The 16,632-nt window shown below is 32.1% G+C and overlaps 3 protein-coding genes and 1 long non-coding RNA gene across 7 annotated transcripts; 2 read left to right on the top strand and 2 right to left on the bottom strand.

Annotated features, from left to right (window-relative positions):
- Positions 1–289: 289 nt before the first annotated feature.
- Positions 290–979, bottom strand: LOC147910510 (uncharacterized). The gene is made up of 2 exons (XR_015544042.1): positions 610–979; positions 290–497 (listed from the first exon to the last, which is right to left on the bottom strand). It is a non-coding gene; the product is annotated as an uncharacterized LOC147910510 (long non-coding RNA).
- Positions 980–1,116: 137 nt separating this feature from the next.
- Det (baculoviral IAP repeat containing deterin) lies at positions 1,117–2,861 on the top strand. Of its 2 annotated transcripts, none has more exons than XM_087402626.1 (4): positions 1,117–1,259; positions 1,411–1,611; positions 2,414–2,534; positions 2,607–2,861. In XM_087402626.1, the coding sequence occupies exons 1-4, from the start codon at positions 1,228–1,230 to the stop codon at positions 2,643–2,645; spliced, it is 393 nt and encodes a 130-aa protein (XP_087258752.1). In that variant the 5' UTR covers positions 1,117–1,227; the 3' UTR covers positions 2,646–2,861. The 2 variants fall into 2 exon arrangements, with proteins under 2 accessions (XP_087258752.1, XP_087258751.1); XM_087402625.1 differs by having other exon boundaries at positions 1,126–1,259; positions 2,633–2,861.
- A 151-nt stretch (positions 2,862–3,012) lies between these two features.
- beta-Man (beta-mannosidase) lies at positions 3,013–10,340 on the top strand. 3 transcript variants are annotated; one of them, XM_011065978.2, is made up of 12 exons: positions 3,013–3,707; positions 3,867–4,025; positions 5,442–5,471; positions 5,588–5,734; positions 5,863–6,011; positions 6,086–6,291; positions 6,404–6,671; positions 7,739–8,465; positions 8,604–9,032; positions 9,262–9,476; positions 9,609–9,812; positions 9,915–10,340. In XM_011065978.2, exons 2-12 carry the CDS (start codon positions 3,908–3,910, stop codon positions 10,215–10,217), a joined length of 2,796 nt encoding a protein of 931 aa, XP_011064280.1. In that variant the 5' UTR covers positions 3,013–3,707; positions 3,867–3,907; the 3' UTR covers positions 10,218–10,340. The 3 variants fall into 3 exon arrangements, with proteins under 3 accessions (XP_011064280.1, XP_087258736.1, XP_087258737.1); XM_087402610.1 differs by having other exon boundaries at positions 3,820–4,025; XM_087402611.1 differs by lacking the exon at positions 3,867–4,025.
- Positions 10,299–16,374, bottom strand: LOC105151946 (transmembrane protein 245). The gene is made up of 8 exons (XM_011065939.2): positions 15,379–16,374; positions 13,890–14,891; positions 13,126–13,290; positions 12,849–13,047; positions 12,502–12,686; positions 12,331–12,431; positions 11,515–11,817; positions 10,299–11,439 (listed from the first exon to the last, which is right to left on the bottom strand). The coding sequence occupies exons 1-8, from the start codon at positions 15,892–15,894 to the stop codon at positions 11,223–11,225; spliced, it is 2,688 nt and encodes an 895-aa protein (XP_011064241.2). The 5' UTR covers positions 15,895–16,374; the 3' UTR covers positions 10,299–11,222.
- Between the last annotated feature and the right edge of the window lie 258 nt (positions 16,375–16,632).

Genomic DNA, 16,632 nt, shown 5'->3' with positions numbered 1-16,632 from the left:
CGAAAATTTGTAATACTTTATCAGTTATAAATAATTATTGTCATCATCTGACACTATCTAAATATATTGATGCGTATTCGTTACATCATGCGGACAATATGCTGCATGTCACACATGATATTTTGTATCGGAAAAGTAAATGATTGCATGCTAATATTTAGCAAGGTATAAAAAGACTGCACATATGTGACTTAAGGAGCATTTAGACGCCATAAACTTATCAATCAGTTGAAATTTGGTGCGATAATTTTAGGTATTTGTAATTTTGGGCTATAAAAAGATTATAAGGTATCTTTGAATAAACTATATGTTACATATGTCAGAGTAAATAACATTTCATAACTTAAAGTTACGATAGATCGCCCGATAACAAGTATCATTAGCACAATATTCGTCGCCAAGATTACAGGCACCGAAAATCCTTTACTTATGTTTTACCGCGCCCAACGTTTAGCGCATGTCTACATGACATGAAAATGTACGTGTGCGTACCGAACCTTCCATCCATCCATTTCAGCATTTTGTCATGCATATGGATAACATAATTAAAATATTATAAAGTATAATACTAATAAAATTATTATATTAATACGTAATTTATAAACATACATGTTAGAATAATATATGTTAAGATTGTGAGACAAGAAAATTATCTTGTATGGGAAAGCTTTCCGGATCAGAATATAAAACCAACCAACTACAGTCGAACATTCCCCTGTCGTTTGACTGTAACAGGGGAATACTCGACTGTAGTTGGTTGGTTCTTACATTCTGATCCGGATTAAACCCTAGGTGGAAACTAGGCCATTGACAATTGTGTTCCAAAATTATTGGTGCATTGTCAGTGCTAAAAATGTATAGTACATGTAATGTAAACTGTAGATTTTCAACAGTTGGCAGTGAATTTTGGAACACAGCTTTGCATTTCAAGCGATCAGAATTGTCAGAAAAGAAGTGAAAGAGCAGATAATTAGAGAGAGAAGCTCGCAAACTGTACACACCATCCGTTCACTTGACTACATTCAGTAAACTCAACGGTTGAATAAGCGCTCGCTGTTATTGGTATATATTCTTTTGAATCATCCAATCAGAGTTTTAGATCTAGAATAATACATCAATGATAGCCCTCCAACTGTTGGTCGAGTCTGTTGAACCGTGAAATACCATAAACGTAACCCATACGCATGATTCGGATTGTCCGTTATCGCGTTGTTTATTGAGAAATTGATGTTAGAAAACGAGATGATAGTGGAATTACCGTAAGTATTAATTGACAAAATATCGAAATGATTAAACGTTGTACACTAAAAATTCGCAGACGGTACAAGTTCTTGAGTTTTCGAAACGAGTTTTTTTGAAACGAAACCTCTGCAAGCTAGGTTATTATTTTATTTCCCATTTCGTTTTCAGAGAAGCTACTTCCTACTTCTGGAAACAAAGTAGAAGGACAACGTACGGTAGCTGGCCCTTCAACGAATCCAACAAATGCAATGCCGAACGCATGGCCGCCGCTGGATTTTATGTTGTTGGGGACAGCAATGAGCCAGACTTGGTTGAATGTTTCATTTGTAGCAAGCAACTCGATGGTTGGGAACCGGACGATGATCCATGGTACGTCAAGTAACTAATTCGTACATACATTTATTAGTTTATTTTCACTTACTATTAATTATTATATTTTATAGTACTTATTTAAGAGAGAGAGAGAGAGAGAGAGAATACTCTTCTTACTTCAAATCTTAATAAAAATGTATTTATTCGACACTTTTTTATTAAAATAAAAGAACCTGGCTGAAAAACTCAGCGATTTGCCTCGCGAAATAAGCGTTAAATTTCGAAACTTTAGAGGTTAAGATATCTGTTGTACCTAAGGATGGGTTTAGAGTTTAGACCATTCAGACCTTGACAGAAAAGCAGAGAAGCAGCCAATCAAAACTTGCGCTGGTAGTAAGCAGTACAGAAAGCTGAAACCAGCGAACTACCAGCACGAGTTCTGGACCAAGTACGTGCTGCAGTCACATTTTCATGTTCTACGCTGACAAATGCATGCGTTTTAGGTACATACATGTCGCATTGCAATAGAGGGATTTAAATTCAATACACGTGCAACTCGTAAGAGTTAGCCAATCAGAGCTGTAAGTTTTTTGAAAATTTTGACTTTAATTGGCTAATTCTTACGTTTACTATTATGGAAAGTGTGCACAGGCAGTGCTATAAGGCTGTCGGCTATCGCATATACTCTGTAACAGTAACTTTAAGAATGAATATATTAAGTTAATGATATATTGAATCATTAACTTTATTATTTATATTACATGTATTATTTGTTTCTTTTTGCCCTTCTTTTGTCTTTTAATTCTCTGCATTTACCCATTATTTTTGTTAGCAAAACATATAAATTGAAAACTTACAGGAGTGAACATGAGAAACATCAGTCAAGCTGTCCATTTGTTAAATTAAATAAGCAAGACGAAAAAGAATGGACAGTGGATGAATTATATGATTTATATAAAAAGTACAAGACAAAAGAATATGTAAGTTTTGTACTTTAAATTATATTGTAATTGTATATACTTCAAATTATATTTGAGTGTCCATTTATTTAGTTATGTTTAATAATAATGTTTTGTAGATGGATCAAGTAAAAAAAAATATCAGCACAATGAAAGATGTAACGGCACAGTTAATGAGCGAACTCTCTAAATAGAATATCAAAGAACAAAGGAAATACCGATTGAAAATTATTATGGATTTTGAATATTGTGGAATATCTTATTTTAAGAACTTCTGAATGTTTAAATATATATGTATAAATATATTTTGTACTGCTTAAGAAATACTAGTATGTGGTATATGCACAATTAAGTTTCTTATTTCAGACTCAGCTCATTTAATTATAAATTTAAGCATTACTTACAAATATTTAAAGCAAAAAATTTATGACAAATAGCAAACAAATGTATCTTAAATGAATCAAAATTTATGATTCCCTAATAAATGAGATAGCCTAGCATTCCAAAGTATGGAGTAAAAGCGGGAGCAGAGTATACTTGTATAAAAAAGTCAGACATAGCCTTTTTCATAACACATAATGCATGAAAGAATCGAATTTCATAGAAAGAAAAGACTAATTGAACAAATCAAAGTTTGTTCGCGTTGCTTGAAATCTCCTAGAATATACTTAAAACGGGATATTTATTCAGACGTCGAAAAGAGAATGAAGATACTTAAGTGCAAAAAGTGTAAGCAACGCGAACAGACCGATAGTCAATTATTTTCCTCGCATTTGACTACAAAACTCCGCAAACAATAGAGTACTAATTAGTAAGTCCTAAGCCATAAGGAATGAACGAATCACAATTACTTATTCTCTTTGTATTCGATTGTAATTGGTCAATTTCTTATGGCTTAAGGCTTAAAACCTATTGTAGATCCGGACTTAAGCTTATTACTCTATTGGATTTGCAGGACAAAACTGTTACATGCACAATAGCTTTAATATACCACTCAAATTGCGATATTCAAATTGATATGATTGTAGCAGACTTGACTAGGGTCAGATTCCCAAATTTTCATCCGAGTGCCTCAGTGCCACGAATGTCCATCCTTGTTACTGAAAGTTAAAGGTTATGCCCTATCATATGTATTATCATCTTTTTCTTCACATCAAGGTTATGGATTGATAAACCTTGTTTTAATATAAGCAGGTATAAGATGATAATCATGGAAGGCATTTATAGATTAGATAGTATATAATAAGACTGCTTAGATAAACTGTTGTTTTTATCTCTATGTTTATTGGAAATTGGTACGTTTTAGCGAAAAGCAACAATCGAGTACGCATAAAGTTTTCATTATATTTGCAGTCTTTAATATCAGGTTTTATCTTATTTCAATATATCATCTGATGTCATCTGATGAAATGAAGTTTTTTATTTTGACGTTGTGGATTTCATGTTTAATTAGTATACACTGTCAAATTGTAACACTAAATGGAACATGGACAGGGATCATTAATATCTGTGGTAAATATGATTTATTAGATATCTTTATTTTTTTTCTATAAAAGTACGTATTTATATAGAAAATACTGTATATTTACGTAATATATAGTATAAAGATGTGTTGCGCGCGCGCGCGCGCGCGCGTGTGTGTGTATGTGTGGTGCAAACGTCACTACGCACCTCTCTCTCTCTCTCTCTCTCTCTCTCGTGTGGTTTGTGTTCCAAATTTACTGCCAGAACTGAAGATGCTACAGTTTTTTATGTTACGTGTACTATAAATTTTCAATACAGTCAATTTTGGAACATTACCATTTGGTAAAAAGTTATCACATGATCTCACTTTTAAAATGAGTTTATGAGACTCAGTAAAGTAATAGTCTCGAGCTTGTGCAGATTGTAGGTAAAAATTCAGCTGAATTTCACTTGTTAGAAAATGTAAATAAAACGCGCATTTAATTGAGTTATGACGTCACAAATGAGAATTATCTGAGAATCGGTGCAAATGGAAAGCAACCAATGTCTCACTAAAAACGTTTTGAACATTTGATTGACTAATCAGAAGAAAAAAGTTTATTAATTAACTAATTAAAGAAAACATTTTGCGGCATCGTGTTATGCCTCTTTCAAGACCCATATTCTATATGTGTATTCTGCATATGTGTATTCTACACTTCTACGATTATCGATGTCGATAACGATAGTCAATGGCAAGGACTATCCTAAGATAAAAGCGCGGTTTTCATTTGCTACTTAATGACAACTGTCGGTATCGTTAAGTAGCGATAATGACTGAATTTCAGCAGACTTAACAGTTGAGTAAGTGCTTACTGCTTGATATATTCTTCTAGGTCTAAAATTCTGATTGGATGATCTAAAAGAATACACTAATAACAGCGAGCCATCACTCAATTTTGTCTTTTTGAATCCGTTGAATGCTCCTAATGAGAACAGTTTTTTTTTTAAGTTACTATTTCTTTTTCAAAAAATTATAAAAAAATTATCTTTTTTTGGCTTCCTAAATTAGGTTCTTTCTTTCTATTCTTAAATTATTAATTTTTTTATAATCGTACCACACCTTAATACTTTTATAAACAGAATAATGAGATGAATCGATTGATGTAAGAAGATATATACTTGCTTATTTAAAAAATTATTCATTTTGTATATACATTTTTTTTAAAACAACTGTATACTACAACTTTTACATCGATAAAAAGTATGATTTTGAGAAAAATTTTTTGCTCATCATAATAATAATATGTGTCTCTTCGAATTACTTTCCTATATGGTATTTTCTCGTATCATCAAAAACGGAGATATTTTAAATAATCAAGAAACACTCTGTGTATATATATATATATATATATGTACAAAATACAATTTATATGTACAAAATTATTTAATAATCATGATTGCAATAAAAAATTGTTTTTTCAGATAAGAAACCCTATGAAAAATGCAACAATGGTAAGAGATTAAAACATAATTTTTTAAAAATTATATATAATTTTCTTTAAATCTAGTAGGCAAATTTTCTTAAAAATGTTTCTTATAAATGATGCAATAATTATTCTGTTCTACAGATATCAATTTTAGTGCGTCTGTTCCTGGAGGAATTTATACGGACTTATATAAGAATAACATAATAGAGAACAATTTGCTTGGAAGAAATGATATCAATAATCGTTGGGTCGGAAATCAATCTGTCACTTACATAAAAAATTTTAGAGGTAATTGGCTATGAGTGTATATATACAATCTATATAATAATATATATTATTACGTAAGTGTATATATGAGACACAATATTAGGTAATAGTTTAAAATTAAAAGTAATCTAAACATGTTATATTTTCAGTGAGTGATAATTTTCTAAAAGCTCGTAAAATAGTGTTAGTTTTTCACGGAATCGATACGTTTGCCAATGTTTCTTTGAACAATCACATCCTCGGAGAGACCTCAAATATGTTTTTAAGATATATTTTTGACGTAACAGATTTTATCAAGGTAATCAAAGAAATTGAAAAAGTCATATAAAATATGCATATTGGTAATACAATTTGTTTATTTGGTCTATGCAGAAAGAACAGAATGTATTGAAAGTCACGTTTCGTTCGGCTGTTAAAGTAGCCGAAGATTTATACAATGAGCAAAAGAATCATTACGTTATACCACCAATATGTGTACCTAAGGAATACAATGGAGAATGCCATGTAAATCACATTCGTAAGATGCAAGCCAGTTTCTCATGGGATTGGGGTCCTGCTTTTCCCTCGATTGGCATTTGGTAACAAGCAATTATTACCAGCTCGATTATTTTACAATATTTATTTTACATATTTTATTATATTTTTTTACTAACTACATTTTTATTAGTATATAACACAAGATATTTACAGGAGAGATGTTGAATTGATTCCCGTAAATGATATATTGATTAATGACATTGCGACTGACATACGCAAAGAAAATAATACTTGGCACATCCTTGTTACAATATTTTTTGAGACAACAAAAAGTAAGGACGAAGAATTTATAGGAATTAGTTGTCACGTAGCATCGATATTGCATATTGCACAAAACAAAGTTGTTAGCAATACCAGTGAAGTTGTACTTGACGCAAGTGAAAAGTACATAAATGTTAAGATTTCGCTCATCGTGCCTGCAGTAAGTTGTAAAATTCATCGGAAAGAAATTGAAAATTTTAAAAAAAGAATATATTTTGCAATATCTTTAGGCAAAACCATTTTGTAATTATATTCTAAAACATAATGAAAGGAATAACAAATATTAATATATAAAAAAAAGCGAAACTAAAATGCAATGTTTTTACGCAAATATATCAAAACAAAGATGTTTAAAACATAATGGAAAAACCAAAAATAATGAAAAAGTAGTCAAATCAAAATAATATATTTTAAATATATTTATTAAAATAAGTTCTACAGAACAGTTCTTCAAGCAGAACTTCTTGAGGACGTCCTTATGGTGTAGATGTCTTTTGAGAACTGTGTTGTATGGGATAATCTCTCATAATCGTATTAGACTTAACATAAAATATGGGAGACATTTGAAATGTATAAAGTAGAACAACATATTAAAAAGACAACGCGAAATGCAATAGATAGCATAATGAGAGCCGCAGAAATTGAAAAAGAAATTTTTACATCGATAACAAATAGATAATTGTAAGACAAAAATTCGAAAAATCTCCAGCAGCAGCATACTTGACACGCCCGTTTCTTTTTGTTTATAACTCGATACAAACAATTCAATAAATATCTTATTAATATAAGCATTTTTACACCGAAAATATACTTAATTATGTGATTATCTTGTCATACATTAATAATCACATGAAATAAAATATGAATATGTTACACGTGTAATCATATATTGAAATTCACGGATATACATTCAAACCGTGTATTTCGATACACGTGTACCTGTGTATTAAAAATTACACGGCTTGAAACATGGATCTATAAATTATACATGTACACGTAACACGTACCTCAAATATACGTTCAAAACCGTGTCTATAATAAAGACGTCCTCAAGACACCGTTCGAAGAACTATGTTCTTATTTTAATAACTTGAAATATATTTTGATTTCATTTCTTTTTCATATTTTTGCTTTTTTTTTTTAATTTTTATTTTAATATCTGCAAGTGCATACAAAAATAAAATTGTAATTTTATTTATTCTAATGGTCTAATGTTTTACTGGCCAGGATGCCGTTGAGAACTGGTGGCCGAATGGTTATGGCAAGCAACACTTGTACTATTTAACTACTACTGTGACAACGGCGAATGACGTATTATTCAAACGGATTCGTATAGGCTTCAGAACGGTGCAGCTCGTGGAAAAATCATTGAAAAAAGGACTGAGCTTCTATTTTCGCATAAACGATATACCGATATTCGCTAAAGGCAGCAACTTTATCCCAGCCAGTATCTTTCCTGAGCTAGGCGCAAAAGAAGATACCGTCAGAGACTTGTTGTTATCTGCCAAAGAGACGCATATGAATATGCTAAGAGTATGGGGTGGTGGTATTTATGAGTCGAAATTATTTTACGACTTGGCTGATGAATATGGGATCATGATTTGGCAAGATTTCATGTTTGCGTGCGCTATGTATCCTACGAGTCATTCATTCTTAAAGAACGTAAAAGAAGAAATATTACAAAACGTAATACGTTTGAAAAATCATCCAAGTATTGTTCTTTGGGCTGGCAATAACGAAAACGAAGCGGCGCTTTATGGTAATTGGTATGGTACTGGTTCTGCTCATGTGTATAGAGAGGATTATGTGAAACTTTATGTGAATCTATTGAAGACAGAAGTGAAGAAACTAGATCTGACAAGACCATTTGTCGTATCTAGTCCGGGCAACGGGGCGTATGAAAAAACATACAATTATACTGGAGCAAATCCTTATTTAAATCTCTACGGTGACGGTAATATATATATATATATATGTGTGTGTGTGTGTGTGTGTGTGTGTGTGTACACACAGATAAGGTTTTCTTGAAAATGAGATTAATTGAATATATTTATTGAATATATTAACATTAAGTTGAAGAATGTGTTTTCAGTCCACTATTATAATTACATTAGAAATAGTTGGGACATCACTCAGTATCCTCGGACAAGATTTTGCTCCGAATATGGATTTCAATCTTGGCCATCGATTTACACGATAGCAACTGCTATAGAAAGCACAAAAGATCTTCATATTAACAGCGACTTCGTAAAGCACAGACAACATCAGCCACTCGGCAATCAATATATGCTGCACCTAATCTTGAACAACTTTGCTGTACCGCAAAGTAACGACAGCATCCGAGATTTCGCAAGTTATATATATCTTAGTCAGATCAATCAAGCTGTCTCTATAAAAATACAAACGGAAATGTACAGGCAAGCCAAATCTGAAGTGAATTCCATAGGTGAGGGTATGACAATGGGAGCTCTTTATTGGCAATTGAACGATGTTTGGCAAGCTCCTTCATGGTCTTCCATAGGTAATCAAAGACTTGGAATTAGAACTAAAAGCCTTGATTGTTAAAATCTGTAGGTATAAGAATTTTTTTAAAGCTCTTAAAATGTGAGATATATGAAGAATACGAATCTTGCTTCTATAATATTTTCTTCTTTCTATTTAATATAAAAGTATTATATTGATCGTTCTAATTTAAGATATCCTTCTATTTTTTGCATATTACAAAAATCTTCTCCGCATTATATTTACAGATAATGAAGGTCGTTGGAAAATGCTTCACTATTATGCCAAGGATTTTTTCGCGCCTATTATTGTTACATCGTATTTGTCCGTTTCCAATGAACTCTCGATATATATAGTGTCTGATCGATTGTATACTTTAACAAATTGTACAGTAAAACTTCATGTTTACAAATGGGAATCCATGAAATCTATATCCGTATTATTCTTCAATGATATCATAATAGTTAGTATATATGCGTGTGTGTGTGTGTGTGCGCGCGCGCGCGCGCGCGCGTATATAGTTACATAGAGTATTAGAGTTGATATCTATAATTTGTATATAAATATCCATACAGCTAAACTGATTTTCTTTCAGGAATCTAATAAAGCCACGAAAATTACATCCTTTTGGTTAGACAGATTCCTGTTTCAAGTGGGTTGTGGAACATTGAAATCCGCCAAAAGATCTTGCATCGCCACTTTATCTTTTACGGATAAATCTGGATCCCTAATTGCGCCAATTAATTATATATATCCTGATGCGTTAAAAAACGTAGATGTACCAGTAGCCAACGTTACTGTAAGTGGATTAATTGGTGTCATGTACAAAATTCGATATATTACAGACTTGTACAATAAATACTGTCTGAAAAATATTGACACACAATTGTTTTTATTTTAGATGAAGATCGAAGAAAATTATTTACCTGGGAAACTTTCCAATTATGCAGATTTTAAAATTGTATTATCGACAGATAAAATAGCACTTTTCGTATGGTTAGAAATAGGTAATATACGAGGTCGTTTTTCAGAAAATGGTTTTCATATGTTTGCAAAAAGGAAGAAAATCATTTTTCATGCATATGAAGCAGCGACGGTTGAATTATTGCAGAGCAATATAAAACTCACACATATATCAGACATTTACAATGGATATGATAATTTTTATAGTAACTATTTTGTTAAAAGAACAAATTTAAATTAGTTGTGCATAAAGTTATCTTGTATCATGCATTATACATGAGAGGCATCTGATTGAGAATTACTATAACAATTGTACGCACAGTTTTATGATAATACATATTAACTTTTTATTTCAATAAATAAACTTCTGTATTTAATTATACTTTGTATCATCAAATTGTTCTTAATAGAAAATATCATAATGTAAATAACTTATTTTAATTATTCGTGTAATATAAAATCTGTAATCCTAATAAGCGTAAGCTGAGACTCCTGGATTAGTTTTCTTATCACATAAAAATATATATTATATAAAGCACAATTTTCTATGTTTGCGCTGTATGTTAGTCTAGTCATCATACAGTGCTCACTTTCATGAAATATTTATATCAAACTCTTAGATCCGTATTCACATCTCACTTTTATCGACAAACATGCACATCTAGCATATCTCTATTGAAAAAAGTCACATCACAAAGTTACATGACGATATCATGTAATTAAAATAAGTAAATCAACAACGAATTATTCCAAATCATTACGTGATTTTTTAAAATGACATTTAAAAAAATCACATGATATTAGAAATAATTTCATGTATCATATATATCATATATATATATATATATATATATATATATATATATATCATCATATATATATGATTTTATAATTATCGAAATTAATTTAATTTTTAATAATTAAATGATAGGAATAGAAGAAAAAAAACATCATCATGTGACTTTTCAAATTCACATGATTTTAAAAAATCACGTATGATTTAGAACAATCCATTACGTGATTTACATATTTTAATTACATGATTTCATTATGTAATTTTGTGACGTGATTTTTTTCCAGTACGGATAGTTTATGTTACATATATTGTAGACTATCAGAAATAAATGTGCATTTATGATATAAAAATACGATATGAATACGGATTTCAATCTTTAAAAGTTGGAAGCAAGCCCGTAACTCGCGATGCTGTTAAGCAGAAATATTAATTTTTGTTAAAATCGTAATGTTATTTTGACTTATATTGTGATGTTCTTTCATGGTTAGAATATGCCGGTAGTACGACCTCCTCCTCCTCCTCTTCAGGTGAGTGTAGGTAACGTCGACTTAAATTGATGACAACCATGATACAACACAAGAGCAAAGGGCCAAAAATTGCTCCTTCTACACCTAAACAAAAGATTCCACCCGCTATCGATAAACCAGTTAGATAAGGATGCCCACCACTGAAATAAACGGAACGTATGTAAAAACAATGCATAGTTGAAGATATATTCATGTACTACAAAGCACAATTTTACCCTTTAATCTCTTTATAAAATTCCGTCACTACTATGTTACACGGGAGGAAATGGAAGAGGAAAAATGAGATAGCGATCATTGATCCACGAGTGAACCAAAGTTCTATAGTAGCCGGAATGCAGGCAAAGTATGCATCCAAGAAAGGAACGGCCCCTAACATAGTTGCAAGGGCCGATGGTAAATAGACAATCTTCACTTGAAACAAATTATGTATGAACCATGTCCACATGCCGAAGAAAGACGCAAGTTTAAAAGTGGCTGCGAATACCCCAATCACTGCTTCTTGTAATGACATAGCAAATCTAGACAGAATCGATGTTATTTTGAAAGTTTTCTTCGTGCAGTATCATACATTTCATGATAGTAACGTCCCAATAGAGTATTAACACAATCACATTATATGAAGGTCGTATCGATACGTAGAACGTATCTTTCTACATGTAATGTGCTTGATAAAAACAGGGCTGAGCAAAATACATATATTTTGTATTTATTTTAGAATACAAAATACAAAATACTGTAATAATCACAATCTTAGTAATAATAACTACTCTAAGTAATAAAGATTGCATCATTGATGTTTAGGATAGTTACTAAGATTAACAGTATTTTGTATTTTACAAATACAAAATGTATTTTGCTCAGAGGTGTTATTTTGTACATGTCTACCGATAGTTATCAATGTTTTGAACAGTTTTCAGTAGACGTGTACAAAATAGCACTCCAGGGCTAGTTAAATAAACATTTTTATAAAATTTAAAATATTACACTACAAAGAGAAATCATAAATCAATTTTCAGATTATGAATAATTACCTGTGACAACTAATAGGACTAAACATTGTTGTCAGTTCGATGGGTTTATAAGTTTTATCGCTGGAACTGAGCAAATAAAATAAAGTTGTAAAGAATACAACCTGAAATAACAAATTATTACATCTCATGCCTTTTCTTTTCTATAAAATTTTGCAGGAATATGTTACATACCGTGCTGAGTACAAAATTAAGTACGGCTGATCCACTCATGAGTACAATATAAAATAACTCCGTAAAAATTGTTAGTATTACAGATATATTGCCTTTAACAATGCTCCAAACAGAATCAAACACTGATGTAAGAATGCCAATATTTTCTTTGACAAAATTCTGTATACTAGTCATATTGAACAAATCTGAAAGAAAAAAGCGATAGCGTTCTATGTATTATATGCAAAGCGATTTTTATTATATTAATAGAAGCAATATAATGAAAAGGAGATATTTATCTGGAAATAAGTAAAAAATGTAATTTAATAATGCGAAATTTCGTAAATTTCTTTAGACAAAGTATTTACGTATAGGTGTTTTTCCAAAGCTATCTTTGAAGTTTTCCCAAGCGGAATACGCAGACATAGCATCTACGGTAGGACCCACGAGATTCGGATCCATATTTGACATCATCCATGCTTGATAGAGACGATCCCACAGCTCTAAGACTTTCTTCTCCATTTGTTCCGCTTTCGTCGGTTCGAGATCTTTTACGAGACCCCGAATCTGAATTAAGCAAGTTAGATAAGCAAACTTAGCGTTCGCACACATGCAAAGTGGAAAAGTAAATAAAGTAAATCTTACGCCATCCGATATAGCACTTCGTCCATATGTGTAAACGTTATCTAAAACACTGTTAACGGACTCTTCCCACTTTTCTGGAACCCAATCGATATCAGAATTGCTCATCAAAGTAGAATTTAATATTTCACCTGTTACTTGAACAAGATGCAAGCCTTCTGCATAGATCTAGAGAAATTAGTCAATCTTTTGTGAATCGTTTAAGTAAACGAGAATGGATTAAAATGGATGGAAATTTTATTTATCCAAAATATTGTAAATAAAACTTTTTTATTCAATTGGATTAAATTGAATTCAATTGGATTCAGTTGGATTGAAAAACTTTTCTATTCAGAATTTTGAATTGAGAAGTATTCACAAGACACAGACAAGCTGATATCATTTTTAGATTGAAAGGCATAGAAATGTACTTCATCCAATTCGTATAAATGAATAAAAATACATTCGGATTGAAAAGGATTCATTTATTAATGTTCGCGAATGAATATTTCTAAAAATCTGAATCCATTTCAATCCATTTTAATCCATTTCTCATCTATTGGGCTGTTGTACAGTAACGGACAATATGATGTAATTTTTTTTTCAATGGATTTTAGAATGAGACCTGTTCATCGAGTGATTGGTTCTCATTTATAGATAGTCATTTATGTTCAATGCTCTATGAGCAAGACTGAATTCTAAAACTCATTGATAAAAAAGTGCTGCAACCGTTCTATCCATGATTATACAATTGTATAATAGTGTATAAAAGAAAGTTTGTCGCAAACCTGTATCATAATAAAGATAGATGCGCAAGTAACGAAAACAATCAAGCCAAGTATTACAGATGTAGTCGCTACCGCATTGACGGAGTTTTTCAGAATATTTCTTAGTTTCTCATCCACGATAACACTTATTTTATAGAGACCTCTGATATTGGAGGGTATGAGTGCTTGATGTCGATCCATGCACCACGACTTGAGCATTTCTATCATTGAGTTGCAATGCTCGAGTATCATTTTCCAAAAACCGAAATAGCTACCCAACTGCTTGACAATATAATATACCAATGGGATCACCAGAATGTGTGCGATCCATCTGTGTTTCCAGAGAAGCATCCCAGCACATGCATATAGTGCCCCATACATGTATTTGTCAGTATCAACTTCATCATCTTGCATATCTAGAGACGTTCGTAATTCGGCTCTTATTTTGCCCAGCAGATAACGGTCGCGTAATGTCGCACGAGTTATATAATGTATGTTATACGCAGGTCTACGTGTTGTCACACCCATTACGGATAAACCAGCATCCGTATCCAAAGATAATGATTTTACTCCACGTCTCGACGTGCTACGTATTCTTTCGATACCCGTTGCATCAGGAGATGTCGATCTTCCTGCTTCTTGAGAGCAAATCGGCGTATCCACGCTTTCGCCTTCCGGAATACAGTTCTTTGTATGCTCGTCCTCGAGTGAAGTTGATTTATCTTCTTGCTGGCTCGGCAATAATTCGTTTGTTAAAGCAAAACGGGCTGCTTGCGAGAATGTCAAATGTCTACCATTCAACTCATGACTATCCATAACGAGTATCACTTCGTAAATAAATCCTATTATGCATAGAATTTGTAGAGCAGCAAAGATCAAAACCTGGTAAGAACCCGCTATACTCGATAGATACATGCTGATGATGAACCACATCATGAAGGACATGTAACGAAAATGAGCCGAATTTGACGGTGTCCAATAGATATACAGAATCATGAAGTAACCGACGAGTACGGTAGAAACCTGTAAGACAAGTCAATTAAATTTTTAGAGAAGCAAATCTAGTGTTTCTATACATGTGTATATCAAATATATCAGGGAACGGAAAAGTTACTTTTCTGCTACTTTTACAGTTATTTTTTATAATAATTTAATAACAATGTTGATGACCATAGTGATGACTAACTAAATACTGAAATTACGTTAAGATTAGGAAAGTCATCACTTTGAAAAATAAATTGTCACCATTACAAGTTACATTAAAAAATAACAAATTACAAATTGCAAACTATTTTTTTTTTCAGTAATAAATGACTTTCCAATCAGTCACAATAAATAACTATTGACTATCCCAACTCTGGTACATTATCATTATAAAAAATTTGCAATATCATTACTAAATCATTATTACAAAGTAAATAATGGCAGTTACAATAATTAGTTCCTTCCATTCCCTTATATATAATAATAATAATAATAATAATAATAATAAATTGGTAAAATAAACTACCGTAAAGATGTTGCATGCCAGAATGAAGAATCCAGAAATAATGCTAAATGTCTGGAACATTCTCCAGGCGAGACACATTATCACATTAGGAGTGAAATGATATAAGCCTACAGCCACCAATGCCAGTAATACTGTCCAAACGATATACTTGATGCGCATCCATAAAAATGAACCCACTCTTTCGGAGACATTGTCAAATATGTGTACCGGTAATAAGCTGACATTGACGATTAGTAAGGTGCGTGATACCTCCACTTTGGTGAACCAAGATTGCACCGCTGTAACCAGCAAACACTTAAATGGGAAGAGAACAGAACCGCACAGCAATGCCCAGATTAAAGGTTTAACAAAAGGTCTCAGTATAATGTAGAGACCGTAACCGGCTACCGAGACGAGGCACAGGAAGAAAAGTGCAACAGCGTTATAGATTCCTTGTTTCAGGGCTTTCTCTTGGCCTGCGCTGAAGCCTGACAGCATATTGAAGAGATTATCCATCGGTGAACGAATGTTCTCCATCGTTTTATAGTGGATCAATTGATTAACTATATAATAGTGATAATAACTTGGCTCGAGCACTCTTCAAGCCTTCTCGATGCGTCATCACGCTTCGTCTTCTTAGGCTATGTTCCATCCAAAATTGACTGTCTGTACTGAAAATCCGAGTGAAAATCTATAATACACGTAACGTAACTATATTTTCATCACTGGCTGCTGGCAGTAAATTTGGAACATAGCCACAGTACATACTGTGACATAACAACTTTTGATGCACTTCTCCCTCCTTTGATCCCTCACACATCCACCACCCACCATACAAACATATACATATACGTACGCACTAACCACAATGGATTAGAACCCATCATCAAGCTATTGGCTGCGTTCAGCAGACAATAGTCAAGTCAGCGCTTGCTGCTATTGATGTATTCTTCTAGATCTAAAATCTAATTGAATGACTTAAAAGAATACACCAATAAGAATATAAGGGCGCTCATTCGACTGTTGAATCTACGCAAATACGCTCGCTACTCGAACTACGAGGATGTAGAATCTACTTGATTTATCCATAAAAATCCACAGGACAAAAATGTCACAGTGGATGGTTCAATATATACGAAATAGGTAATGTTTTTTAGAATAAAATGTTTTTTTAATTAGTAGAGAATACTTACACTAGACAAACAAATCTTATAATTCTTCTATAAGATTATACAAGAACTTCTATTTAATAAATATATCTACATATTTCTACAT

The sequence above is a fragment of the Acromyrmex echinatior genome, chromosome 2, assembly GCF_024713525.1.
Source record: "Acromyrmex echinatior isolate Ae372 chromosome 2, ASM2471352v2, whole genome shotgun sequence".
NCBI lineage: Eukaryota > Metazoa > Arthropoda > Insecta > Hymenoptera > Formicidae > Acromyrmex > Acromyrmex echinatior.
Note: the sequence above shows the minus strand (reverse complement) of the source record. Positions and strands in the feature narration are given on the sequence as shown.

What these genes read in the sequence shown, in the direction of transcription:
- Det (XM_087402625.1), top strand. Translation starts at nt 1,228, where the DNA reads ATGTTAGAAAACGAGATGATAGTGGAATTACC. An exon ending in GAGATGATAGTGGAATTACC is followed by an intron (nt 1,260 to 1,410) that starts GTAAGTATTAAT and finishes TTTCGTTTTCAG; the next exon opens with AGAAGCTACTTCCTACTTCT. An exon ending in GAACCGGACGATGATCCATG is followed by an intron (nt 1,612 to 2,413) that starts GTACGTCAAGTA and finishes GAAAACTTACAG; the next exon opens with GAGTGAACATGAGAAACATC.
- beta-Man (XM_011065978.2), top strand. Translation starts at nt 3,908, where the DNA reads ATGTCATCTGATGAAATGAAGTTTTTTATTTTGACGTTGTGGATTTCA. An exon ending in AGGGATCATTAATATCTGTG is followed by an intron (nt 4,026 to 5,441) that starts GTAAATATGATT and finishes TTGTTTTTTCAG; the next exon opens with ATAAGAAACCCTATGAAAAA. An exon ending in TTTCCCTCGATTGGCATTTG is followed by an intron (nt 6,292 to 6,403) that starts GTAACAAGCAAT and finishes AGATATTTACAG; the next exon opens with GAGAGATGTTGAATTGATTC.
- LOC105151946 (XM_011065939.2), bottom strand. Translation starts at nt 15,894, where the DNA reads ATGGAGAACATTCGTTCACCGATGGATAATCTCTTCAATATGCTGTCA. An exon ending in CTATCTTTATTATGATACAG is followed by an intron (nt 13,291 to 13,889) that starts GTTTGCGACAAA and finishes TAATTTCTCTAG; the next exon opens with ATCTATGCAGAAGGCTTGCA. An exon ending in AGTCCTATTAGTTGTCACAG is followed by an intron (nt 11,818 to 12,330) that starts GTAATTATTCAT and finishes GATTCTGTCTAG; the next exon opens with ATTTGCTATGTCATTACAAG.